At 33.2% G+C, this 26,130-nt stretch overlaps 14 protein-coding genes across 14 annotated transcripts, besides 3 other annotated features; 8 read left to right on the forward strand and 6 right to left on the reverse strand.

Moving 5' to 3' along the window:
• Positions 1–85: 85 nt before the first annotated feature.
• Positions 86–1,283, forward strand: CMU_041210 (Hrf1 family protein). Its single transcript, XM_002139364.1, has one exon. The coding sequence runs from the start codon at positions 123–125 to the stop codon at positions 1,230–1,232; it is 1,110 nt and encodes a 369-aa protein (XP_002139400.1). The 5' UTR covers positions 86–122; the 3' UTR covers positions 1,233–1,283.
• A 359-nt stretch (positions 1,284–1,642) lies between these two features.
• CMU_041220 (RNA recognition motif. family protein) lies at positions 1,643–2,830 on the forward strand (the record flags this gene model as incomplete). The annotated part of the gene is made up of 1 exon (XM_002139365.1): positions 1,643–2,830. One exon carries the CDS (start codon positions 1,643–1,645, stop codon positions 2,828–2,830), a length of 1,188 nt encoding a protein of 395 aa, XP_002139401.1.
• Positions 2,831–3,032: 202 nt separating this feature from the next.
• Positions 3,033–5,264, forward strand: CMU_041230 (glycosyl transferase; the record flags this gene model as incomplete). Its single annotated transcript, XM_002139366.1, has 1 exon — positions 3,033–5,264. The coding sequence occupies one exon, from the start codon at positions 3,033–3,035 to the stop codon at positions 5,262–5,264; it is 2,232 nt and encodes a 743-aa protein (XP_002139402.1).
• Positions 5,265–5,503: 239 nt separating this feature from the next.
• CMU_041240 (uncharacterized protein) lies at positions 5,504–6,562 on the forward strand (the record flags this gene model as incomplete). The annotated part of the gene is made up of 2 exons (XM_002139367.1): positions 5,504–5,593; positions 5,663–6,562. 2 exons carry the CDS (start codon positions 5,504–5,506, stop codon positions 6,560–6,562), a joined length of 990 nt encoding a protein of 329 aa, XP_002139403.1.
• Positions 6,563–6,827: 265 nt separating this feature from the next.
• On the forward strand, positions 6,828–8,213 carry CMU_041250 (ruvB-like DNA helicase, putative; the record flags this gene model as incomplete). Its single annotated transcript, XM_002139368.1, has 1 exon — positions 6,828–8,213. The coding sequence occupies one exon, from the start codon at positions 6,828–6,830 to the stop codon at positions 8,211–8,213; it is 1,386 nt and encodes a 461-aa protein (XP_002139404.1).
• Positions 8,214–8,258: 45 nt separating this feature from the next.
• CMU_041260 (thioredoxin family protein) lies at positions 8,259–8,801 on the reverse strand (the record flags this gene model as incomplete). The annotated part of the gene is made up of 1 exon (XM_002139369.1): positions 8,259–8,801. The coding sequence occupies one exon, from the start codon at positions 8,799–8,801 to the stop codon at positions 8,259–8,261; it is 543 nt and encodes a 180-aa protein (XP_002139405.1).
• Positions 8,802–10,345: 1,544 nt separating this feature from the next.
• On the reverse strand, positions 10,346–12,283 carry CMU_041270 (uncharacterized protein; the record flags this gene model as incomplete). The annotated part of the gene is made up of 1 exon (XM_002139370.1): positions 10,346–12,283. One exon carries the CDS (start codon positions 12,281–12,283, stop codon positions 10,346–10,348), a length of 1,938 nt encoding a protein of 645 aa, XP_002139406.1.
• Positions 12,284–12,723: 440 nt separating this feature from the next.
• On the reverse strand, positions 12,724–13,926 carry CMU_041280 (uncharacterized protein; the record flags this gene model as incomplete). Its single annotated transcript, XM_002139371.1, has 3 exons — positions 12,724–13,680; positions 13,764–13,840; positions 13,917–13,926. The coding sequence occupies 3 exons, from the start codon at positions 13,924–13,926 to the stop codon at positions 12,724–12,726; spliced, it is 1,044 nt and encodes a 347-aa protein (XP_002139407.1).
• A 611-nt stretch (positions 13,927–14,537) lies between these two features.
• CMU_041290 (bromodomain-containing protein) lies at positions 14,538–15,779 on the forward strand (the record flags this gene model as incomplete). Its single annotated transcript, XM_002139372.1, has 1 exon — positions 14,538–15,779. One exon carries the CDS (start codon positions 14,538–14,540, stop codon positions 15,777–15,779), a length of 1,242 nt encoding a protein of 413 aa, XP_002139408.1.
• An 82-nt stretch (positions 15,780–15,861) lies between these two features.
• On the reverse strand, positions 15,862–16,593 carry CMU_041300 (uncharacterized protein; the record flags this gene model as incomplete). The annotated part of the gene is made up of 1 exon (XM_002139373.1): positions 15,862–16,593. The coding sequence occupies one exon, from the start codon at positions 16,591–16,593 to the stop codon at positions 15,862–15,864; it is 732 nt and encodes a 243-aa protein (XP_002139409.1).
• A 33-nt stretch (positions 16,594–16,626) lies between these two features.
• Positions 16,627–16,649: a sequence feature (AT_rich).
• A 162-nt stretch (positions 16,650–16,811) lies between these two features.
• Positions 16,812–20,419, forward strand: CMU_041310 (leucyl-tRNA synthetase; the record flags this gene model as incomplete). Its single annotated transcript, XM_002139374.1, has 2 exons — positions 16,812–19,545; positions 19,767–20,419. The coding sequence occupies 2 exons, from the start codon at positions 16,812–16,814 to the stop codon at positions 20,417–20,419; spliced, it is 3,387 nt and encodes a 1,128-aa protein (XP_002139410.1).
• Positions 20,420–20,515: 96 nt separating this feature from the next.
• CMU_041320 (actin family protein) lies at positions 20,516–21,661 on the reverse strand (the record flags this gene model as incomplete). The annotated part of the gene is made up of 1 exon (XM_002139375.1): positions 20,516–21,661. The coding sequence occupies one exon, from the start codon at positions 21,659–21,661 to the stop codon at positions 20,516–20,518; it is 1,146 nt and encodes a 381-aa protein (XP_002139411.1).
• Positions 21,662–21,961: 300 nt separating this feature from the next.
• CMU_041330 (uncharacterized protein) lies at positions 21,962–22,573 on the forward strand (the record flags this gene model as incomplete). The annotated part of the gene is made up of 1 exon (XM_002139376.1): positions 21,962–22,573. One exon carries the CDS (start codon positions 21,962–21,964, stop codon positions 22,571–22,573), a length of 612 nt encoding a protein of 203 aa, XP_002139412.1.
• Positions 22,574–22,734: 161 nt separating this feature from the next.
• On the reverse strand, positions 22,735–26,055 carry CMU_041340 (uncharacterized protein; the record flags this gene model as incomplete). The annotated part of the gene is made up of 1 exon (XM_002139377.1): positions 22,735–26,055. The coding sequence occupies one exon, from the start codon at positions 26,053–26,055 to the stop codon at positions 22,735–22,737; it is 3,321 nt and encodes a 1,106-aa protein (XP_002139413.1).
• Positions 24,232–24,268: a sequence feature (AT_rich).
• Positions 24,929–24,951: a sequence feature (AT_rich).
• Positions 26,056–26,130: the final 75 nt, after the last annotated feature.

Consider the following 26,130-nt stretch of genomic DNA (forward strand, 5'->3'; position numbering starts at 1 on the left):
TACTATCCTTAATAGTACAGGCTATTTAGATATGGTTGTACTGTTGAAGTTTCAACCAACATCAAGAATTTTTAAGAGTTTAATGATTTGCCTAATTAGTACTTTCCATAAACACTTACATTATGAGAAGATTTGAACACCATATAAGTGAAAAATATAGTCAAGGATCTTCTAATAATATACTTGACAATACAGTCCAACTAAACAGTGGGCTATTGCATAATAAGGACTTACCTTTAAGTGATCCTTTTGCTATATCTACAATTACAGATTGGAGTAATGAAAAGTCAATATATAACGAAAGATCCGAGGATAATAATACAGAACTTTCGAGTTGGGGAAGTATTAAGCGAGACCCAAACTACACTTTTTCTACAGATCGAAATGGCATACATAAATCCAGCCTTAGTACAACAATAGCAGGAACTCAAAACCCGCAGTTTAATGCTCCGTTTGAAGGAGCTATTGATGCAACTTCTCAATTTGTAATGGGTTTTGTTGCTAACAAGGTAAAAGAGACAACTGGAGTAGATTCGGAACAAATAAGTCAATTACAATTGTGGTTTCCAAATACTATAGCTCTTTTAAGACGTCATTTTGCTGTTAGTCATGAATATGTAGCGAGGAAACTATTTCTACTTGTATGTCCTTTTGCTGCTCTTGCAACGAGACAAGGGCGTGAGCACATATTTTCAGCATCGTCAATATCACCTCAAAGTGACTCCCAAGAATGTTCTTACCTGCCAACCCTATTCCCTGATTTGTATATTCCCCTGATGAGTCTAATAACATATATTTTGGCAGTAGGAGTGATCCATGGTGCTTATGGACACTTCCATCCACAGTTACTTGGCTCAACTGCAACTTTTGCAAGTGCCTTAATGTTTGCTGAAGTCACTCTAATTCAATTCTGTTCATATATATTTTCTGGAAGGATACAATCAATTTTAGAAATTATAAGTGCTTTGGGATATAAATATGTGTCTACAGTATTATGCTACATTATAATATTAATAACTGGAGGTATAAAGTCCAATTTATTTTGGATTGCAAGTTTATATTTGTCAATATCAACGGTAATCGTTATATATCTTACTCTAAGTTATATTATGAAATCAGAATTATATGCGCAGTATAATGCTGCATATCAGAAATCTGGTTCTAACATAGTATTATATGTGGCTTCCATAATACAGATCCCCATATTATGGTCACTTCTCCCTTCTATTTAAATGTGTCAACTGAACAATAAATATAGATTTCTAAACTATCTATAACTGCATGTATTCTATACTTTAATACTTTCCCTTATGTGCAACTTACTTCACAAAGTCTACAAAGTATTACACTACTTTATTTCTTTCTGCTCGTGTCTTCCCCGCCTTAACCTACCTCGTCTTTTTCACAATAGTGAGGGTAGTAGCTGTAAACTTTAATAGTAGAGAAATAGGGAAATTTCAGATTCTCTCTGTACTTGTGACTTTTTATATTTAAAAGTGGAAGTATTGAATTTCTTTAGATTTCAACAATTGTGGTAGTTTCTTGTATTAATAAGTAGATAACGATAAGTTAGAAGAGATTTAGCATAAATTTGTAAAGAAGTTTTTTGAGCAGATTTAGATATTACCTATCTTATACTGAAATGGCTTCACTGCCTTGTCAGAGTGGGCCGACTGTGCCTGCAAAGATCTTTTGTGGTGGTTTGAGTGACGTAACTACTAATACTTCCCTGAGGACTCACTTTTCACCTTATGGCGAAATAGTAGATTCGGTAGTATTAACGGAAAAGACCACAGGACGCTCTCGTGGATTTGGGTTCATCACATTTGCTTCTGAGGAGTCAGTAGATGCTGTCTTAGCTTCACCTCAGATAGTAGATGGGAAGGAAATTGATTGCAAAAGAGCAGTACCACGTGGTGCAATCCAAACAAATGAAACAGAGGGGGGGGATCCTGGAGATAACAAAGTGACTAGCTCTGTTTCATCTTCAGGAGCAGTTACAAATAACAATTCATCTGGAACATTTAATGCAACAAAGATATTTGTTGGTGGTTTGCCACAGAGCTGTACAGATGAGAAGTTACGTGAACACTTTGGTAAGTATGGAATGATAAAAAATCTAAGTGTCATGGTTGATCGCGATACGAATCGCCATAGAGGTTTTGGTTTCGTAGAGTATGAATCTCCTGAGTCAGTTGAAGAGGTTATGCGTCACTATTATGATCATCAAATTGATAATAAGTGGGTAGAATGCAAGAAGGCTCTTCCAAGAGAGATTATGGCCGGTGGTGCAAATAGTAACATTGCAAATAATAGAATTATACAGGCCGTCTCTGTTCCTCAAATATCAGGATATGCTGAGTATTACCGTAATTCATACATGCCAATCCATTCAGGAGTACAAGGGCAACAAATGTATGGTCGCTATGGACGCCATGATCCAAGATACATGTATGCAAGCTATGGGTATGCAGCTGCAGGGCCTACAGCTCATATTTACCATGGATATACAACCTCTTCTTTACCTATTTCCACACCACATATTAACGAAACTCCCCAGAATGATGGGTCAACATATGATACATCTGCCCATCGTGATGAATTCACTGCTGCAGACAATTCAAATGTAGATGATATCGGTCAACAACATGTAGGAGTTAATATGGCTCCAAGAGGACAGCTTGCCCCCCATCTTGGCCAACGGCCTCCATATACTTCAAATTTCCGTCCTGGTCCGTACACCCAAGGACGTTATGCTCCCACTGGTGCAATTTCATATTCAGTTCCTGGTGCTGTTCCAGCTCATGGAAGAGTTAGAGGTATATACTAGCTAAGAATATAAAATTTACATATCATTAAGCTAACTAAGTGGTGTAGTTATACTAAAAAGTATTCTTTCTCTTTACTATTCTATTTAATATAAGTAATGGATGACTTTACACTTAACTACTAAGACTTCGACCCGCCTACTCACCTTTAATCTCATCATGACCCTTTGATTTTTCTTCGCAGATATTTGTCCTTTGTTGATAATGACGAACTCTTTCTCATCTCCATCATCTATACTACTTTTTCGTAAGAAATTTTGGTTATGTAGAACTAAGAAGTGTGAGACACGGCATATATATAATGTCATCTTATTGGTATTAATACTGCTTATTTCCCTCTATTTTATCATACATCAAGTTTCACTTAAGAGTCAATCTCCATATAGTAATACCCTGGAATCTAACTTTCTAGAATCTAAGTTTCTACAAAAGCCTAGCTTTAGAAGTTTGAAGGCCCAAGGCTCAGATTACTCTTGTATCCTTAGTGGTTCTTGTGATAATAGTAATAGTGTCAGTTTTTTAAATATCTCTGACTTGGAATTTTCAAGTCGTATACCTCTTGCAAATTGTAGACATCAGAGTTATATAACTAGATTAAGTGGTATTTATGGAATAAACATAACTAATTATGCAAATATAAGCAATATCTTGGATATTAAAATGATAACGTCATATTTTCCCTCACTGTCAACTACAATAAGTGGACAATTTATTGATTATAATTCTCCAACTGGAATAGTTATGCTCAGAGAATATGCAGCAGGAGAGAAACTACTCCCTTATATTGGGGATGCAAAGTACATGAATGAATTTAGGAATAAATCACAACAATACTATAACTCCCTTGCAGTTTTTCCTGGTTATAACTCTCTTAGAATGCATGGAATCCTTGGTATTTTTCCTAATGCAACTAGACCTTATGTTTTCCTTGAAAAACCAGGAGCTCTAGATCTGAAGAATGAATCTTTTTTTTTAGAAGAGGGGGGCGGATTCTACAGACAATATTCAGATTACTTACCACTAGATAGAATACCTTTTGATGGAAGAGATGAGGTATGTAAAACAATCAATTATCAAATTGGCGATTTTGAGGATGTTTCCATTATAATAACATTTTATAATGAACCACTTTCAACTTTGCTGAGATCTATCCATTCAATTTTAAATACAACTCCTCCACCTCTTTTACGTGAACTGATATTGGTTGATGACTCTTCAGATATGATAGATTTAGTTCCCGGGGGGTTTTTGGATGACTATATAAAGTTACTTCCTAAGGTTCGTATTCTGCACTTACAAAAACGACTTGGAATTGTTGGAGCACGACTACATGGTATCAGATTAGCTGTAGCTCCTATATTTGTTATCCTGGACAGTCATATAGAACCAGGACCGAAGTGGCTTGAGCCACAATTAAAAAGACTCAAAGAAAGTCCAAATTCAGTAGTGATGCCCCAAATTGACTCTATAAATCCTGTGAACTTTACTTACAGCACCAGTGCAGGAATAGGGTGTAGATTAGGATTTCGGTATAGTATTGTTGAACAAGCAACTTTAACTGGTGAAATAAGCACTCCAGACCCTATAGAATCTCCAGTTATGGCTGGTGGATTGTTTGCTATTAGACGTAGTTTTTTCTGGAAATTAGGAGGATATGATGAATACTTCACATATTGGGGCGCAGAAAATATTGAATTTAGTCTTAGAATTTGGTTATGCGGTGGTAAGCTTGAGTGTGTGCCTTGTTCACGTGTCTATCATGTTTTCCGAAAGAATGGTGTTGGCTACACTTCACATCCAGACAGCTTGTGGAGAAATAGGTTGAGAACAGCCAGAGCATGGTTGGACGAATTTTATATATTCACTAAAGCACTGTCACCTAATAAATCCATTGACTTAGGTGATTTCAATGAAGTGATACAACTGAAACAGAGATTACAATGTAAGCCTTTTAAGTGGTTTCTTGACAATGTTGCACCAGAAACATACTTAAAGGACATAAATGAAGTTCAATATCTGGGTGAAATTAAGAATCCAAATTTAAACATGTGTATAGATACTATGAGCAAAAGTGAGTCTGGTTCAAAAATTGGCGTATTCTTCTGTCATGGAGAAAAAGGGACTCAAGGTTTTATTTTTTTGAAGGGATCTGAGAAGATTAGACTAATGTCAAGAGAAAGTTTCTGCATTAGCGACAGATTGACAATGGAGAACTGTGACGAAATTACAACTAGATGGAAATACAATGAGAATACATTGGCACTAACCCACAAAGGCTTAGATAACTCTACTAAATGTCTTACAGTACTACCTAACAGTAATAAGGACTTGAATCTTCAACTTCTTGATTGCAATTACTATAAGGAGCAACAATGGATTTTCGAAAAATTTGTCCGTAGTGAGTATTCACCTTTGAAATTAACTTATGAAATATAATTCTTTGTATATATTAGTTACTTATATTATTACTTTACTGATGTGAATTTCTCGGTATTCAAGGAGTAATTCCACTAATTGTAAGAAATAAGGTAGATTTGTGCTTTTGGTGATGAGGTCCAAGTCCTGTTCAGCGCGTAGTGCATACTTGGGGTGTCTCTTAACACTTTGAGGTCCCACGAAGAGTTCTGGAGGGAAAAAACTATAGGGATTTAATTCTAGTCTTTATACAAAGTATAATGCGACCAATTGTATTACAAGCTCATGAACGTCCTATTTCATTTGTTACCTACAGCTTTGATGGTGACTTGATATTTTCTTGTGGGAAGGTAAGTATGTAGCATTTACCCCTAGTAATTTATGAAATATTGTAATATATAATTACCTACTATGTTTAGGATGGCCAAGTTGCCTGCTCATTTACTTCTGATGGGAAGGTGGCAGCTAAATATGATGCAGGAAAGGCAGCTGTATGGAATTGTGATCCTTCACTAGATGGTAGAATTTTGATAATGTCATCAGCAGACCAGAAGTGTGTTAGTTTTGATATTGAGACAGGCTCAACAATAGCAACGTATCAGACAAGTGGTACTAGTCGCTTTGTTGAGTTCAATAGGTGTTATGATCATCAAGATAAATTTGTTGTTGCAGTTGATCAGTTCTTTCCTGAACCACGCCATTTACTTATTAAGAAAGTAGGTGACTCATCTTCAGAAGGTTTGAGAATAACAGGAATAAATAGTAGGATTATCAGAGCCCACTGGGGTATCTTTGACCGTAATATTATTTCTGGTCATGAAGATGGAGGGATATATATATGGGATATTCGTCAAAATTCAGAACCACTAGATGTCATTAAGGCACATTCAAAGCTCTTAACATGTTGCTCTTTTGTAGAAGATAGAACTCTAATGTTGACTTGTAGTCATGACATGACTGCCAAACTATGGGATATTGTGAATCTAAAGGAAATCCGACGTTACACAACGAACCGCCTACTGAATGGTTGTTCTATATCTCCTAAGTTCAATTGTAATGATAGTCCTAGAAGACATATACTATTAGGAGGTGGACAATTAGCTCAAGATGTCACTACAACAGGTGCTCAAGAAGGTAAATTCCAGACTCTAATACTTCATATGGTATATGGTAATGAATTAGGAGCAATAAAGGGACACTTTGGTACTATGAATGCACTAACTTTTTCTCCAGATGGTATGGGATTTACTACTGGTGGAGAAGATGGTTTTGTACGTATCAACCACTTTGATGATGAATATTTGAAGCTAGATCCATAACATACGATTAGATTACTAATGATTTTTTATAATTGAAATTTGAATATGAAGTTATAACGATTGCACTAGTAAAGTTATAGTTATTAGATGTCTAGCTTTATTATTTTTAGTGAAACATAAAAAGTTAGTATTATCTATGTAAAGAGACAAGGCTGACATGTTTGAATGCAGCGAGCCAAAAAACGATAAATGCGCCTATAATGGATAAACTGTCTCGCAAATAATAACAGATTATTTTCAGCTTTAATTCACTTAGATTAATTTTATGATGCACACCAATATTCCAGATATACATGAGATTCAGCGTTTAGAAAGGATTGGGGCTCATTCTCATATACGTGGGCTAGGGTTAACAGATGCCTTGGAGCCGAAATATTCAGCTGATGGGATGATAGGACAGAAATTGGGAAGGAAAGCAGCAGGTATTATAGTTCAAATGATAAGGCAAGGAAAAATAGCAGGAAGGGCTATTTTATTGTCAGGTCAACCAGGTACTGGTAAGACTGCAATAGCTATGGCAATTGCAAAAGCTATAGGTGAAGACGCACCATTTACTCATATTTCAGCTTCGGAAGTATTTTCCCTAGAAATGAATAAAACAGAGGCATTAACACAAGCAATAAGGAGATCCATAGGTGTAAGAATTAAGGAAGAGATAGATGTAATAGAAGGGGAAGTTGCTGAACTGGAAATAGATCGCTCTAATACATCAGGCTTAAAAGTCGGAAGAATGGCACTCAGAAGTACCGATATGGAAACTGTTTATGATATAGGTGGGAAGATGATTGAATGTCTACAATCTGAAAATATTGTTGCAGGTGATGTTATATCTATAGATAAGACTAGTGGAAAGATAACGAAATTAGGCAGGTCATTTTCTCGTTCACGTGATTATGATGCCGTTGGATCACAGACAAGATTTATTGGATGTCCTGAAGGGGAACTACAAAAAAGAAAGGAAGTAGTTCACACCGTATCTTTACACGATATAGATGTCATTAACAGCAGAGCTCAAGGCTTCCTGGCACTTTTTGCTGGTGATACTGGTGAAATTAAACCAGAAGTTAGAGCTCAAATTGATGAAAAAGTTGCTGAATGGCGTGAAGAGAAGAGAGCTGAGGTTATTCATGGTATTCTTTTCATTGACGAAGTACATATGCTAGATGTCGAATGCTTTAGTTTTCTGAATAAAGCATTGGAGGATGAGACGAGCCCAATACTAATAATGGCATCAAATAGAGGTATTACAAAAATCAGAGGTACTGATTATAAGTCACCTCATGGTATCCCAATAGATCTACTTGATAGATGCTTGATTATCCCAACTACTCCATACTGCAAAGATGACGTTATGAAGATACTTCAGGAGAGAGCTTACGAAGAAGATATTAAAGTATCTGATGATGCATATCAATTACTAACTCGCATTGCAATGGATACTAGTTTAAGATATGCACTTCATCTCTTAACAGTTTCTCAAGTACTAAGGATGAGAAGTTCAAATGCATATATTGAGATTGAAGATGTACGTAGATCATATTCCTTATTTATTGATGTTAAAAGGAGTACTCAGTATCTTATTGAATATCAGCAAGAGTATTTGTTTTCTGAAGTTGAAGTTGCTCCAATATCGGGGAATATTTCTCAATAATTAACACTTAAAATTTATTAGTATTATGTGTAAAATCTTACACTTTTAATTATTTACCATCTTACATTCTTCCTTAATTACAGCTTCTAATTCACCCATCTTTGCACCTGTAATTGTTCTTAACTTTATTAATTTGTTCTTGTAGCTCTTCCATATTTGAAACGTAGGCAAACATAGTATGGTTTCATTTTCTACGAGAGACTGAAATTTGTCTACATTTACTTTGGTGAATATTGCCTCAAAGTTCTTACTTAATTTTTGATAGATCTGTGATGTATCTTTGCATGGCTTGCACCAATCACTGTAGAAGTCAATAATAACTGGGATTTGGATCTCATTAGCAACAACTTTACAAGCTAACCAGTCAGCATCACATTCCATCTCAATAATATTTCGGCTAAAAATCTTTTTACGTAACTCAGAATATCTATAAGTATTGCTTTTATTTATTTCTTGTTCACCATTCTTCTCTTCAGTTTTACGAAGACAAATTCTGTTGAAGAATTTCACAAGAGGTTTAAATATACAGGCAATAAACAAGCAAATATGCCATAAAGGGATACACAAAGGACCTAAACAAATGATCATTTTGTAGAAATATTAATTTAGGGTTATAGGATACAACATATACCGCTCAAGTTTATACACGGATACTATACTGTTGGGTCAGCTAATTCTGAAACTATAAAGGTTTTAAATTATATTATTGTCTCCTTCAGATAAGACTAAATCCATAAGATGCAATATAAGTGAAGTAATTTTACTTGTTTTAGTTGAATCTTTTCTTTGAAGTCAAGTCACCTATATACGAAGTTACATAAACTTCGATTGTAACCTCCAAAGATAAAATACTAATTTAGATATTCACTAGTAATTTTTCTTAATAGCTTATTTGGACACTTTGTAGGTGAAGATTTAGTAGACTATGGCAAAGTGAAGTTCTGATATTATCAACTTTTAATTTAAAGATACAGAAGCAAGCTTAAATTAAATTGGACCACTAATAAAAGTTCAAATAAATATGGTTTTTTAACTATTCCTCAATATTTATATTATATCTAAAAGTTAAAATAGAGTAGCTTGCTAAGCTGTATTATTTTATACAAAGTATTTCCTTTCCTTTTGAAAGCTAGATTTTTATTACTAGTGATAGATTATGTATAGTTATCTTTACAACACTTCAGAATTATTGATTAACAATTTATTTGTAATTCTATAGAATATAAAGTTTGCATGTTATTGGAATACCTGCAAATATTAAATTAATTGATTAGGGAAATAGTTAACTAGTATAAAGTTAGTAGGAACTAACAACTCCCAAAAGTTTGACACTAGCGCCTGTTAGATGTATAACATTGAATTATAATACAAAGTAGTATAATAAAAGATGTCTTTTTGTCATCGGTTGTTTACATACTGATAATATTTAGTTGTCAGATAAGTGCTTAGCTACTTTTTTCTTTATCAGAATATTCTTTAAGTAGTTTCATATATTGGTACAACTTATCTAAATGAAATGAATAATGATCAAATTTTCAGTTTTTCAAATATTTAACTGTTTCTTTCTATTTATGACTCAGCAGATAGGATATGAATCTCTGCAATGTATGATACACAGTTAATAGTACTTTCTTTTCTAATCCACTCAGTTTCAAAATCTAATGAATGCTGGAATTACTTAGCTAACAAGAAAAGTGAGAGTAAGGAACTAATTGTTAATAAATAGGTATGTTTTAATTCATTCAAAGAATACTCTTACAGTGAAGTGAAACTTTTATTTAGAAAAAACCAGGGTAATATGATATAACTAAAGTGTATATATAAGGCTAAAGTGTTATTAGTGTTCTATATTAGCTTTTTTGTTCAAATATACTTGTCTAAATATTTCCTATACTAAATACCAAACATTCTATTCATCCATTAGTGTGAGACAGGATACATATAATTGCACCAAATTATAGAATATATATAAGTGTTTCATAAAGTCGTATTCTTTTTCAAGACCTATAGTTCTTAATATATCTTAAAAGTTATTACTTAAATAAATATGAAAATATCTAAAAAGGATAGCTCTTTATATCAATATTACTTATTTAAATCTAAAATTTAGACAGAGATAGTGAATGAAATATTCAATACTCCATTATTTGACAACCATTTCTCATACGTAAATAATCACTAAACTTCTTTTCTATCCATAAATAGAGATCTGCATTTTCTTTATAAGCAGATTCATATATTGATCCCTTAAAATTGGAGGCCAAATATGCAATATCGGTGTACATCTTTCGCGTCATGCGTCTAACAATGAAAGAGGCCAGTTTGCTTGGTACAAAGCGAGAAACATTGAAGTTTGCAAACATCTCCATAGTAACAGATTTACCCGAGTCAAGTGGTGTAATTATAAAGAATAGATGACTACATTCTTCTCTTGGTATCTTTGGAGGTGGATCAGGTATCTCCACTCCCAAAAACTGTCCAGTACTATCCGGTTTTGGATTACTACATGAAATCATTAAACAATTTTGTTCATGTAGTGTATCTACACCAAAACAGTACATTATATTCTCTCTTTGTCCTATTGGCCATGGTAAGTCATAAATTTGTTGTACCAATTGGCTAACCCGACTTAAGCTAGCAATACGAGACGCATAAGACATATAAGGTGCCCATTCATGGGCTAATTCAACTTCATTTAAAATAGCTAATAAGTGAATTGGATTGCAATTTATTTCACCTTTAACGATAACACTCACTGATAATCCAATTGGCATAGGATCAATTCGATATAGAACTACAATTCCTTTGGAGTTGTCAGTACTCCATCCATCAGTCTCAAGCTGGAATTTATCTACTGTATCTCCAGAGTGATGACATCGGTGGCTCTGAAGAGATGAGTGCACATTTGGTACTAGTATACTATTAGCATCTTTACTATTTCCAGATGTATCAGTTTTCGAATTACTATGACCTTTTCTAAGTGATATTCCATCCTTTTCAAATACATGAGATGATCTATACCATTTTATAATACGACTGAGGATTCGTGTCCTACTAGCAGGACCCGTAGAATGTAAAAGTACTTTATCAGTATTGTTAGTGTCAAATTTGTCAATTGGCTGATTACTTAGATGGAAATCATTAAATCTTTGTGTTAAATGGAAAAATTTAAATGCTGAACGTATTTGATCCATTTTAAATGCCAGTATCTTCATATCCTCATCTAATGTAAGTTTATTCAAAAATAAATTCGCAATACTTAACAATTTTGAATCATATTTTGGGTTTAACTTCGCTACTAGGGATTTAAGTTCAAATATTATAAATTGTCTCATATTATCAGCTCTTAAAAGTGTTTCTTCAGAAATCATTTTTCTAATAGTTTCTAGAAGTGAATTCAGTGTATATTCCAATATACTTTCAATATTAGATAAATCAATCTCAGTGTCCTCTTCGAACAAAGTTTCATGTGAGGGTAAACCAGGAATATCTGTTTCAGAATTTACATGTAACATTTCGCATACTCTTACTAAATTATTCACTAGGTTCAATACTGAGTGTCTTTCTCCGGACAGTGATCTCACGGGTAGTGGATCAAATTCAACTGGTTGTCTATCCACTAGTTGTTTTATCTCTGATTCAAATTCAGATGATGTAAAGATCTTCCCTCCAGTTTCATTAAGCCTAAATAAAAAAGGTTCCAGTATTTTTGAGCTACTGCAATATGTATCATGACTCAGGGTTGTAACAAATGTTGAAATATCGGGGCTACTTTGAACCTCCTGGCACTCATTGCTAGTTTTGACACTATCATCACTATTTATACCTTCAAAATATTCAGTAATTCCATGTAGTGTATTTATATTTGAAAAAAGCCCTATTTGTCCCCCAGGAGAGAGCCTTGTAGTAACTTCTCTGGTCGAGCTGATACCCGGTGTATGTATATTTGACAATTCAACTTCGCCTACACACTCGCTATGATGAACCGAAGTTGTTCTCAATTGCTCTAATTTGAATTTATTGCAAAGGCTACTTCGAAATTTAAGGTATAAGCGGTCGAAAAATTTCATTTATTCAACTCTTCTTATCTAAAACCATTAAAATTTTACCTTCTTATTCTTTCAAGTTTAAGTAGAGTGATAAAACATAAGATCAAAATCCAAAACCTAATAAAGGGAGCTTAAAGGTACTTAACTAGTGAAATATATGCTAGTTATTATTTGCCTAGATTAGAACTACGTCCGCTCATCCTTGGAAGGGAATCTGATCTGCAACCCGCCTTGTATTTGAAAGTAAGATGGTATTGCACTGAATGGGTTTGTATTACTCCATAGCTACTGCACTAACAAAGCTAAAAATATCACAAAGTGCTTCTATAGGCAAAAAATTAGAGATATATCAATGACAAGATATTGGAACAATAGTATCAGGAAGTGATTACATGTTTATTCATATTAATGGGGATTGAGGTCATTTAATTGGAAAAGTTATGTTCTTGAATATAAATCCACTAATTTACAAAGGTATTAGTAGATAATCTATTGACTTTATAGATATCTTGGCTATTTGAAGAGCCAGAGGTGCTATTTATAGATAGAAATGTTTGGTATGGCATCAAACCAACTCTAGACTGAATCAGTGCATCTGAATAAACTGGAATTGGAATATTCACAGGACGTGGGACATGCCTTTGAATTATTCTAGGTACATGGACGACTTTCTCGACAGATATTGGAACAGTGACTTCCTCCTCAATGATTTTTTCTACTGGTACTGGTACAGGAACTTCTACAGCCTTCATTATGTATTTAGGCACCTGGAACTCTTGATACTTGTCAACGGAAATAGGCATATATGTTGTCTTCTCTACTGAGAACTCCTTTTCAACTGTACGGATGCTGGATAATGTTATGTTGATATTTTTTTTTATCTCTTTGAACTGTGGCAAAGGGTAATGCACAAGCTTTTCAATAACTTGTACTACAGGGATATCTATTATTTTATCAACTTCAGTGATTCTCGGCTTTAAATTTGGCACTATGATATCCTTCCATACAATCTGTTGATGAACTTGAGGTACTTCTACGACTTTCTCAACAATAACTTCTCTATATTGAGTTTGGGGAACCTCGACAATATTTTCCTCCACGACTATCTTAGGAACTTCAACAATTCTTTCTTGTATTTCAATTTTGGGTACATATATCGTCTTTTCATTCAAGATCTTTTGAGGTACTTCGACTATCTTTTCAACATATCTAATTTCTGGCACTTCAATGACTTTTTCTTGCTCTTCTATTTTGGGAACTTCAATAATTCTTTCCTGTATTTCAACCTTTGGGACATGAACAATCTTGTCTTTATAAATTATTTTGGGTATTTCAACAAGCTTTTCGCGATATTCTATTGATTCTATTTCAACGAACTCTTCTTCTTGGATAATTTTTGCTTTTTCCACAATCCGCTCCTACAATTAATTAATTTCAAGTTTAATTATACTTTCAGTTTCCAGCAAATAGCTTATTTTTCGTTAAGCTAATAATTACTTACCTGAAACAAGCTTTGGGCTAAAAATTTCGAAGGGATCTCAGGCGGATTAAGAGAGATGTTCGGTGGTAAATTTAGTTCTATGGAATCTTTTGACAATATATATTTGGTTAGGCAGTTTAGGTATAAAATACATTCATTGAATGAGCAACATACCTGTTTCCATTGTCTTATTTAAATGTTTATATTTTAAACCCACTAATTTTTTTGTGGTCTATATGCTTGTATTTAGGCGCCACAAATCTAAATAAGTGTGGGAGAATTTTGCAAGATTGCACCTTTTCAAAATTATTTGCATATGCATACTAACCTTATATAGTATATGGGTGTGATAAGTCGTATAAATGGGTTTTATAATAATTTGAGATATTCTCCTGACTAATCTTATAGGCTAGTTATGAGCAGAAGGATCACTTGAAGTGTCACTAGAACCATATAAATCGATTTCATAAATAACCCTATATTTGATTATATTAAATCAAATCAGCAATAAAATGTGCAGAGTTACTGTCTTCAAAGGTTAATAAGGTTAGTATTCATGAAAAGAGCATTGAATATATATAACTTTAAAAGTTTTGACAGAGATGTGCTGTAATCACTTTATGCATTTAAAACTACCAATACATCAATCTTATAATATTTAGAATATCTTTTAGTATTAATAAAGCTAGCGGAATTACTTAATGTTGTCTGTAATTGACTATCCAACATATTAGAGCGCCAGGTTTATCTAATACTTCGACTAGCTAGGTAGGAGCACTTCCAGAGTTCATAGCTATGAATAATATCCAACAATTTGAACAAAGAAAAATTGTACAGTCTATACGAAGAGATCCTATTGAAAAAGTTAGAACTTTAATTGAAGAAGCCTCTGAGAATGAGATTGAAGAAGTATGTCCGTCAACAAACGCAAATTTGATATTCTATGCTGTACAACGTACTAATGATGAAGAAGCTTTAGAAATATGTCAATTAATATTAAAGAAGTGTCCAAATATGAATGTAAAGGCTACAGACTTAAGTTTCCAGACGTCTCTATTTTTTGCTTCAAGAGATGGGAATACAAAAACTGCTGAATTTTTGATTAACCTTGGTTGTGATGTGAATCATCGTGATCGTGCCAGTCAAACTGCTTTGTTTTATGCTGCGAGAGATGGTAGAACAGATGTGGTTCGTTTACTACTGTCACATGGGGCAGATCCTAATTTATCAGATAATGTTGGTCAAACTGCTTTATTTTATGCTGCTAGAGATGGGCGATCTCAAACATGTATGTTACTCCTTGATAAAGGAGCAGATTCGGCTATAAAAGACAAGAACAGGCAGATGGCATCATCATATGCGTTGAAGAATGGCCACAAGCAACTGGCTAATCTACTTCGTAATAGTATAGCAAATGCAAGTAACAATATCTCAGATCAAATGGGTGGGATCAACAACTCTCAAAATTTTTTATCAGATGCAAGTAATGTATTAAAAGACTCTGAAATTCGTCAAAATTATAGATTGCAATTTAAAGGGAGTGATGGCAAGTGGTACTTTGCTACAACCGAAATAATAAAGGAATTCGAAGAAAAGTACCCTAATATTGCTGTTTGGTCAAAAACGCTTCCTGTACCTCCTTTAAAATCAAGTGCTGATCCATTTAGAGCAGCTTGGCACAAAACTATTAGTGAAACAGTTGATGAATTAAGGAAACAAGAAGGTGCCTGGATATTTGATAAGCCTGTAGATGAGAAGGCATGGAATTGTTCAGATTACTACTCTATAATTAAAAAACCTATGGACTTTAGTTTAATAAGGAAAAAGTTGAGGAATGGTGAATATGAACTTTGTATTGATGCTATTCTCGATATACAACAAATATTTGAAAATTGTTATTTATATAATAAACCTGAATCTAGTATTACTCGGGTATGTAAAAGCATAGAAGAACACTTCCTTAAGCTGAAAAAGTCGAAGAATATTGATGAAATACTTGACCGCGAAAGGGATCTTTATAGTTTAAAGTATATTTAAATGAAGTTCACAGATATATTATTTCATTTATTTTAGTATAATACTTTTAATCGAACTACTTTCAAACATTATAGCTTCGGTATTATTTTGATCTTAGTCCAAAAATTGCACTACCTATTCTAATCTCATTTGTTTTATGAGTAATAGCAATTTCAAAATCATCTGACATACCCATACTTAAATCACACCTTGCTGTACTATAAGCTTGTTCTGTCATCCAATTCAAAGTTCTTGCACGGAGATCTACAAGTTTTGAGAAGCATTCACTACACTTATTTTTATCATTATCTGCAATAGTCATAAATCCCAAGAAATTTAACCTAGGACAATGATCTAAAACATATTTTACCAACTTCTTAGACTCCTCGATATTAATACCTGTCTTCGTAGTTTCAGTAGATGTCTTAATTTGAATATACACGTTGACATATCTTTTCATTTCTTCACATATTTTTTGAATTAAATATGCTAGTTCAATAGAGTCTAGTGATTCAATAATGTATAAGTTTTTTACTGTTAGCAGTGATCTCACTTTATTTCTCTGCAAATGACCTATAAAGTGCCACATAATATCTTCAGGAAGCCTACTTGACTTAAGAACAAGCTCCTTGACATAGTTTTCCCCAAAATGTCGATAGTTTAGCATATATATGTCTAATATAGCTTCAATTGGTTGTTGCTTACTAACTATTAGTATTCGTGGAACAGGCGACTGAAATATTTTACAAGTCTTATCCACTATAGCTATAGTATTCAATAGTGATTTCTGTATTAGCTCCCTTTTAGAATATTCGTATTTTGCCAACCCAGTCATGAGATTAGAATATGTACAAGTATTACGAAGTACTAATATAAAATAAAATATTTATAGATGAGATTCCATGAAAGGACTTGTATAATAAAAGGTTGCAGGACCGCCATTTTAAGGTTTGGAACTTTACAAAGGTACTTCCACTTAAAGTAAATTGTATTTACTTATTTTGATCTCTCTTTGGAATTTACTACTTGAACTTTGCTTTACTGAAAAGAGAAATGATAACAGCTACTGATGAGTCTAATACAAATGGCTTAAACAGTAACAGTAATCCCCGTCTCCGCAGAGATACACTGTTGCATATTCAAAATGAAATTCAGGAACTATGGAGCCACAATAAAATATATGAGGCAAACATGGATCAAAGTCGTGAAAAGTATATGATTACATTTGCATACCCATACATGAACGGAAGATTACACCTGGGCCATGCTTTTACATTTACTAAAGCAGATTTCCAAGCTAGATTTCAAAGAATGAGGGGTAAAAATGTCTTATTTCCATTTGGATTCCATTGTACTGGTATGCCAATATGCGCTAGTGCAGATAAATTAAAATCTGAACTTGCAAATAATTCACTAGATAATGACTTATATACGAATAATAGTGAACATGAAAATCAGTTAAAGAGCAAGGTTGCAGCTAAAATTGGTGGGCTAAAGACCCAATATGAAATATTGGAATCTATGGGGATTGAAGTTAGTGACATTCCGAAATTTACTGATCCTGTTTACTGGACTGAATACTTTCCACCTTTAGCAATGGAAGATTTAAAGTTATTTGGCGCAGCTGTTGACTGGAGGAGATCTTTCATTACAACTAATATTAATCCATACTATGATGCTTTTGTCAAGTGGCAATTTCGTACATTGAAGTATAAAAGGGATAAAATTAAGCATGGACTGCGATCAGCTGTATTTAGTCGTTTTGAGAACCAGCCATGCGCTGATCATGATAGATCATCTGGTGAGGGGATAGGACCACAGGAATATACATTAATTAAGCTTAAGATACATTTAATTCCAGAATTTTTGGGAAGTATTGTAAAGGGACGCGAAGTATTTGTTGTATGCGCAACTCTGAGACCAGAAACTATGTATGGCCAGACAAATTGCTGGATACTTCCAGATGGTGAGTATGACTTAGTATTAGCCTTTGATCAAGTCATCCCATATGATGCTAAAACATCAGATGGCGTGCTATGCAAGATATTTGATAAATATGAAGATACAATGAAAGAGTGCAATACAGTATACATATGTTCGGAGAGATCTGCATACAATATGGCTTATCAGGGTATAGTTCCACTAATACATGGGAGAGAGCAAGGTGTATCAGATAAATTGTTGCCAAGGATAGTGAGCTTGGGGAAAGTCTATGGAGAGCAACTAATTGGTACTCCTTTATCTGCACCCATGACACCTTACTCTTTGATTTTTATATTACCTATGTTTTCAATATCAATGGAAAAGGGCACAGGTATTGTTACATCTGTACCTTCTGACTCACCAGATGACTATGCTGCACTGAGAGACATTAAAACAAAGCCATTACTCCGCGAAAAGTATTCAATAAAAGATGAATGGATTCTTGATCCTCTAGAAATTATAGAGGTTCCAGGTTTTGGTTTTATGACTGCAGAACTACTTTGTAATCAGTACAAAATTCAAAGTCAAAATGATTCTGCTAAATTGAAGCAAGCAAAAGAGGAAATTTATAAAAAAGAATTTTATGAAGGTATTTTAATTAGAGGCAAGTACAGCGGAATGAAAATTTGTGATGCAAAGGAGTTAATTAGGGAATCTTTAATTAAAGATGGTTATGCTCTAATTTATTTAGAACCTGAAAACAAAGTTGTTAGTAGAAGAGGAGAATCTTGTATAATTGCACTATGTGAACAATGGTATCTTAATTATGGTGAAGAGACTTGGAGGAGAATAGTATATGACTGGGTTATGAATCAATCTAAATTTAGAACCTATTATCCTCAAGTAAGAACTTCGTTAGCTGAAGTTGTCAATTGGTTGAAGGAATGGGCATGTTCTCGTTCCTATGGTTTGGGGACTTTCTTACCGTGGGAAACAGAGAGTGATCAAAAGATAGTTATTGAATCATTGTCTGATTCAACAATTTATATGGCCTATTATACAGTTGCTCACTTTTTACAAGGTAGTATTAATGGTAAAAAACCAGGACTTTTAAATATTAATGTGGAGGACCTTTCTGACGAACTTTTTGATTACATATTTTGTCTGACAGATCAATATCCTAAGCTTAACAACATTTCAATGGAGAAATTGCATAAAATGCGTGATGAATTTTCCTACTTTTACCCAATGGATTGTCGTGTCTCGGGGAAAGACTTAATATTTAATCATTTGATAATGTGCTTGTACAACCATGTAGCAATATGGGACAAAAGTACTATGGCTGACAAGTTTTGGCCGAAAGGATTTTACTGTAATGGCCATATTATGGTGGATTCAGCAAAGATGAGCAAGTCTCTTGGAAATTGGATTACATTACATGATGGAATTAATGAATTCACTTCCGATGCATGCCGTATAGCCCTAGCTGATGCAGGAGACACTATTGATGATGCTAATTTCTGTCGAGATTCCGCAAATTCTGCTATAATGAGACTCTTTGCACTTCTCCAATTTGTGCAAATGTTTCAGGATAGAAAGGAGAAAATGAGGTATGGAAGTGAAGCAGATGAACAATCTACAGACCATAATTTAGTAAGAGAGTCACTGGAACAAATCGATGAAATATTTGCTAGCGAAATTATTCGTCTTATTGATGAATGCAGAAAGTCATATGAAAACTTTTCATATCGTGATGCTTTAAAATTTTCTCTGTTTGAGTTTCAAATGAGACGCGATCAATATCGTACAATATGTGGTGGTAGTGACTTAGACATGAATAAGTTTATTGTTGAAGCTTTTATAAGTAAGTTTTTTGTACTAATATCTAGGATATATTCCTGTTCTAATTCCGCATATAACCAATTTTACAATATGCGGTTTATCTCCAGGATAAAACTAAATCTGATAATTACTGTTATAGTACTTCTGCACTAATTTGTGCATGCTAGTATTTTAAAGTAATTATTACAATTTCCAGATATCTTATAATTTATTAACAATGAAACTTATTTTCTCTTATTTTAGATATTCAACTTAAGATTCTTTGTCCTATTGCTCCCCATACTTGCGAATATATTTGGAGAAATATACTGAAACGTGAATCATTCCTTGTTTCTGAAGAATGGCCTATTTTAAGTAGCATAAATGGTTATCATTATTCCACTATTAATAGTAAGAAGTTGATACTTCTCTTAAAGTCAATTGATGAATTCCGAAAAAGTCTTGATAAATGGACTTCAAACCAAAAGAAGAACAAGAGTTGCACTAAATACGTTCATGCTGTAGTGTATGTAGCAAAGGAGTACAAGCAATGGCAAATTGAGGGTCTAAAAGTAATTCAGTCAATTATTGAGAGAGAGGGGACTTTACCGAAGGACTTTATCACGAAAGTTAGAGAAGCAACAGAAATTAAGAAAATGGATAGTGGCGATTTGAAGAATACATTAGCATTTTTATCCTTAAAAGTTACTGAATACAGAGAAAATAAATCAGCACTATCCATAAATTTACCCTTCGATGAATTTGCTTTTTTCTCTCTACATTCTAAGTCTATTGCTAGAATTTTGAATATAAGAGAATTATTGGTGAAAGCAACTTCTGATTGCAAAGACTTACCCTCTGATAAAGTCTCACAAATAATACCTACTAGGCCTGCAATTTTATTCTATTGCGAATGAAATTCCATATATTATTAGAATACAAATAGTACATAGAGAAGGCTTGAATATTTGATTTATTCAAATTTCCTAATAATCACAATGCTTTCAAATACTTCAATCTCCGTATTTATCATCACATCTTGAAGTTAATAGCTCAGCATATAAACAACCACCTTTAAAGCAAGCCAAGTCACGGAGTGGGTCATCTATAACATTGATATTGTATTTTTCAAAACGTTCTGTATCACCCTTAAGGGTAGTATCTAAAAACCGTTTTTTAATATTCATTTGTAGTCGCTGTGGGAAACCTAAAAATAAGGAGCTCCCACCACACAGAATTATATTTTCCAGAAGTGATAACCTTGTATCCACTGGACACTTTGATACAACATCTAATATCGCCTCGCATATAGACAATGACTCATAGCCTATATGATGTGGACAGAAAAAGACATTCTCAGTCACAAGGAATCTTTCTTCTTCTATTAGTATACCTTTCCCACAAAATTTTATATAATCTAAGAAAGTTGTCGTTGTCGCCAATAATTCCCTTGTTTTAGCTTCATCTACACTAACAAAGCATTTTTCTCTAAGTATCTTTTGTAATATTAAAGTGCTAATTTGGGATTCACAGTATTTATCGCCACTTATTACTAGACCTCTCTTTGCCAGCAATATTCCGAGATATTCCTCTGCAGTCTTTCCACCAATTGGCATGGAGCAAACTGCGTTATTGTATGAAATACCATTAATTATAGGTACAATTGTTGTCCAAAAGGTCCCAATATCTACTACAACCGCTGTATCTAGCCCATAAGGATAAAGTGTCAATATATGAGATGATACAAATATTGTCTTCTTAAATCGAAGCTTGAGTGACCACTTTTTGATTTTCTCCTTTAAAATAACACTTCCAGAGAATGGACAAGCAGTAAGTAAACAGTAATTGTCAGCAGACTTAGGCATCTGAAGCATTTCTATTGTTCTATCCCAGATAAGTTCAAGCAGTTCCCAATTCGCACTAGCAAAATCTCTTGATACTGGATATACCAGTTTCGAATTTACATTTGCTTCTACATGCTTTACTGCATCATCTCCTATAAGTAAACCGTGGGCTTGAGATATAGTGCACTTGAGTGTTGAACTTTGTATCTCAGTTATTAAGCAGCACACAGTAGGAATTTCTATTACTGGTAGAAGATTGCCAGCAAATGCAGCTCTACAAACAGTTCTGCCAGGTTCAAATACAATATAGCTCATAGCTCTGAAGTATATAATTATAAAATGGTTCCCTATAAATCGTTTTAATGACTATATTATTGTTTAGTTCAGAAAAATGGTTATTAGAAAGGTAAAGCAGATCATAAATATGTAATTAATTCCAAATGGCGGTTAAGACAACTTATAGGGTAGTAATAATTTTATAAGAGTAATAGTAAGGGTTGTCGAAAGATGAATACTAAACTACTTTTTAGTTATTCTCAAATAAGCTTGAATCAAAAGTTTTTGGCTTTGGGAAAATTGCCACTTTTTTTTTGTAGACAGTTTCTAGGTTTCCATATGTTAGAGCTTGACCAGAAAAGACTATACTATGTTTTAGCTGCTGACCACCTCTTATTATCAGATACCTTACAAAGTGAGTGGTCCAAAAAGACTGTGCAGATTTCTAGTGTAGATTTGAGAACTAGGACTAAAATATGTTTAGTAAAATCTGAGGCAGTTAGAAGTAACCAAATATCTGGAAAAACAAATAATAATAATAATATAGAGATAGCTGATGGAATCAACAACAAAAATAAGTACAATATAGCAAAACTAAAAAAGAAACAAAATAATTTTATTGTATTCATCAAGAATCTGTGGGGTAAATATGGTTACATAGGAATATCTGTTTACCTAATAGTTTATGTCACTACCCTAGGGTCTTTTTGGCTTATATCTTATAATAGAATTCTAAATGAGGAGTTTCTAGTGCAAATCTTGGAGTTTTTAAAGATAAGTGATCGCTTTGATACATTATCAATTGGAAGCACCAATACTCCCTGGAGAAGATTTTTAATAGCGTGGGTTGCTACCAAAATAACTGAACCGTTTAGAGCCATATTATCTGCATCACTAACACCACACATATATAAACGTCTTTTAAAAAGATTTCCACATTGGTTTAATTGATATTGTCAGTTTGATTTATATCCGCTGCAACTTCCAGCTCCTAGCAATGCTATCTCAATGTATGTCATTCTAAGTGGAAATCTAACAAAGGCTCGTTTTCAGATACATAAAATGTAACTGCCTATTCTTTAAGCGATTGCAATATAAATTATTTGAACCCATTAAATTATCTCACGAACTACCTCATCAGGTGTAGATATTAGAAATGGCAAATACTCCTTATCAGTATCATTGTCTAATTTTACAGTATTATCACTAATTAATGGTATCATAGATTTTTTCAAACTCCTTTTTGCATCACTTTTGTTTACTGTACATGGTGAGAATATATCACGTCTTTTGGTTAATCCACCCTGCTTTGTACCTAATGTGTCTTTGCTATCATCACTAATCCTCTCAGGTGTACTTCTTGTGATATTATTGCTTAAACTTGTGTTAGGTGGATAATTCCCATCAGAATAAGTAGTAAAAGTTTGTCTTAATCCTCTTCCATGAAGTTTACATAGATTTTCTAGTTTGTTAGTCGTAACTTTAGGATGGTGAGCTTGTAAAGTAGGGAACTCGCACTTTATAGGTGAAGATTCCATGTTTATAGTACAAATATTAACTGATTGCATAGCAACTAACATATTATCTAATAATCTCAAAATTCCTATACAATAACTTTTAGTATCACTCAAAATCTTTAGTTGTACTTCTGAAGACCTTTGGAACTCATCAGTTTCTTCTTCTATAATTGTTCCACAGTTCCTGCATAATTCAATACACTCTGATAGACATTCTTGAATTTTCTCTGAAGCTCCTACTGCTGCATAATTTTGGTGGTGTAAAACCATTTGCACTGTATGTAGTGAAAATCCATTCATATACATATCTTCGTAGGAATTTCGGTTTTGTGTAATCTCACTTTTTATACTTTTCAAACTCAATTTTATCATTTCCCATTGTTTAAAAATAAGAGTTGGTTCAATATACTCTATTGGTTGAAGTACTCCTTTTAGCTCCTTTTCAGTTTTGAGTAGTATACCGGAAATTGTCGAATATTGTTCCCATACATTAGCTGATCCTTTTCTCTTAGTTAAGTTGAACAAGTCATTAGTAATTTTATTTATATCACTACTTCTAAGTTTCTCATGAAATATATTATATTCTGACAACTTTTCTTTATTTAATAGTGACAATAACTCAATAAGACCTTCAGAGTTATTTAATGCTTTGCAAGCCAAAATGATCCTTTCACAATAGGTTAATAATGACTCAATTGATAAATCTAAAATATAATATTGTATTTCCATATAAATTCTATTATGTATAGAGGGAATATCTGCAAATGGTAGTAACTTTTTCTCTATATCACTAAGATTCCTATTACAATTTTCCTTCAACTTTCTGAATTGTCTCTCATTAGGGAAGACCTTCATAACCCATTTCAGTTCATGTAGCAAATTTGCTCTACTTATAGTAATACTGCGGATAACTGTTATATTCCCAACATTTGAATAGCATAGTGTCATGCTTTTTAGTAACTCCTCTAGTATGTTTAAGCTCACTTTTTTTCTTCTGAGGAATTCATCCAAGTTGTGGTGTGACAAGGCATCTAGTATCAAACCTCTATATTGTCTTTCATAGAAATACCAAAAAAGTGACTCTAATGGATCAAATATTAATATTTTTATTATATTATATAATATTAAACTCGATCTTTTAGAGAATTTAACCGAAACGTTGAAAAGTGTCATCATTTGAGAATAATGCAAAGTAACTCTAAATATTTTTATAAGATAATGGAATATTTTGTTTTTAGGTGCATTGTTGGTACTTCGTTTTAAGCTCATGATACTTGCCAGTTTGATAAATTCTTTTTGTTTTTTATTCTGATTTCCAATTGTAGTCTTATTCCGAACAGACCTTAAAATTAAGTTAACCTTTTGTGTTCTTAAACTTCTTGCCCCTAATTTTTTGCATGAATTTTCCTCTAAAGAGTCCTGGGATATTTTCTCGCTCTTTCTTAGTAATTCCTGTGAGTTTGATTTTAACTTAGACACGTCTCTACTCCATACAAGATATTCAAGTATAATTTGTAAAATTTTGCAATGATATAATGTGAGTTTCGATATAAAATACAACACAAATGGGAGGAAATTACTGAGATGGTCCATTTCATAATAATCCTGCGTGAAATACAGTAGATAAGTAGCAGCTGCTCTTGATAAGAGGTACCTATATACATATATTGGCAGCTTTGGGCTCATGTTGTGATATTGCTTTTCACGCTTCTCACTAAAAAGAAGGAAAGCTAAAAAAAAAATAGAAACTAAAGCCAAAGTAACCCTTGTGTAAATACTAATTGTACTGAAATTTTTATAATTTATTAATAAGAGACAAAAGTTGTCTAAGAAAACCTTTTTATCCCAAACACTTTTATCTTGCAAAGTATAATCATTTATTAAGCTAGTGACAAATATACCATTAGGAGATATAGGATCTTCTCTAATTTTGTTAATAATGTCAACACCTTTAAATACACTGTGTAAATTCCCTGAATGCCACCAATTTTCTGATATCATTGGTATTTCCATAAGACCATTGCTAATTTGAGTTAAAGCACTACATTTCGTATTAATATTTCTAAAGAAGCCACTAAACGCATCAGGAAGTGCAATATAGAACTCTGGTAAAAAGAACAAAGTGACTAATGGAATTGAAATTATAGCTGCTATTCTGAAGCAGAAGAATGAGGATATTCCAAGATACCTAAATAAACCATTCCATAAAATAGTAGCGATAGAAAAATTAGCAAGAGAAAGTACTACAAGAGTAAAGTAAATATATAAGATGAAGTTTATTAAAATATTTTCAGATAAAGTTTCTTTAATATTATAAAAGTGGTTGAGTATAGCTTGCAACTCTTTGCGCCCAAAAAATCTCCTAAAGGATCTTTTAAGTACAAGGTAAAGATTGATATTTATATAAGTAAAGAGATTTTTTGCACTCATAAAAAAAATATCTTTTGATTTTAGAGCACTTTGAAGTGTTTGCACGACTTTTATTTCTAATTTAATGGGATAGAGTGTAGTGGAATGTATGAATATATCCAGATACTGAAGCAACATTTTAAGAAATGTAATTGAACCAGTTAAACCCAAAGATACCCACTCATAAAATTTGTTTAGACTAATTTTTCTATTTAACATTGGATATTTAGAGCTGCTGTGGAAATTTAAAAATAGATTAATATACTCGAGCTCAAAATTAAAGTTCCAAAAAAAATAATACAGTAGTGAGATTCCAGATAAACTACATACTCCTAATATTAAGGTAATAAATGCACTAGTTTTTAAGAACCTGTATTTTTGGTTTGTGTTTAGTGCATGGCTCTCATTTGTATAGGTAGAGTTTACTAAGCCATTATGTTCAACCTCCAGTAGCAATCCTTTGTCATGGTAAAACTTCTTAAAGGGATTTGGTGTATTCACCCTCATATTTATACTACTTCACTATTCACTAGTTATGGTTGTACACCAAGTAGTACAACACAGCACTTTCCGGTAAACTTT

Source organism: Cryptosporidium muris, genomic scaffold (genome assembly GCF_000006515.1).
Source record: "Cryptosporidium muris RN66 scf_1106632373453 genomic scaffold, whole genome shotgun sequence".
NCBI lineage: Eukaryota > Apicomplexa > Conoidasida > Eucoccidiorida > Cryptosporidiidae > Cryptosporidium > Cryptosporidium muris.

Bases quoted from the DNA above. Each gene is read 5' to 3' on its own strand.
- CMU_041210 (XM_002139364.1), top strand. From the start codon at position 123: ATGAGAAGATTTGAACACCATATAAGTGAAAAATATAGTCAAGGATCT.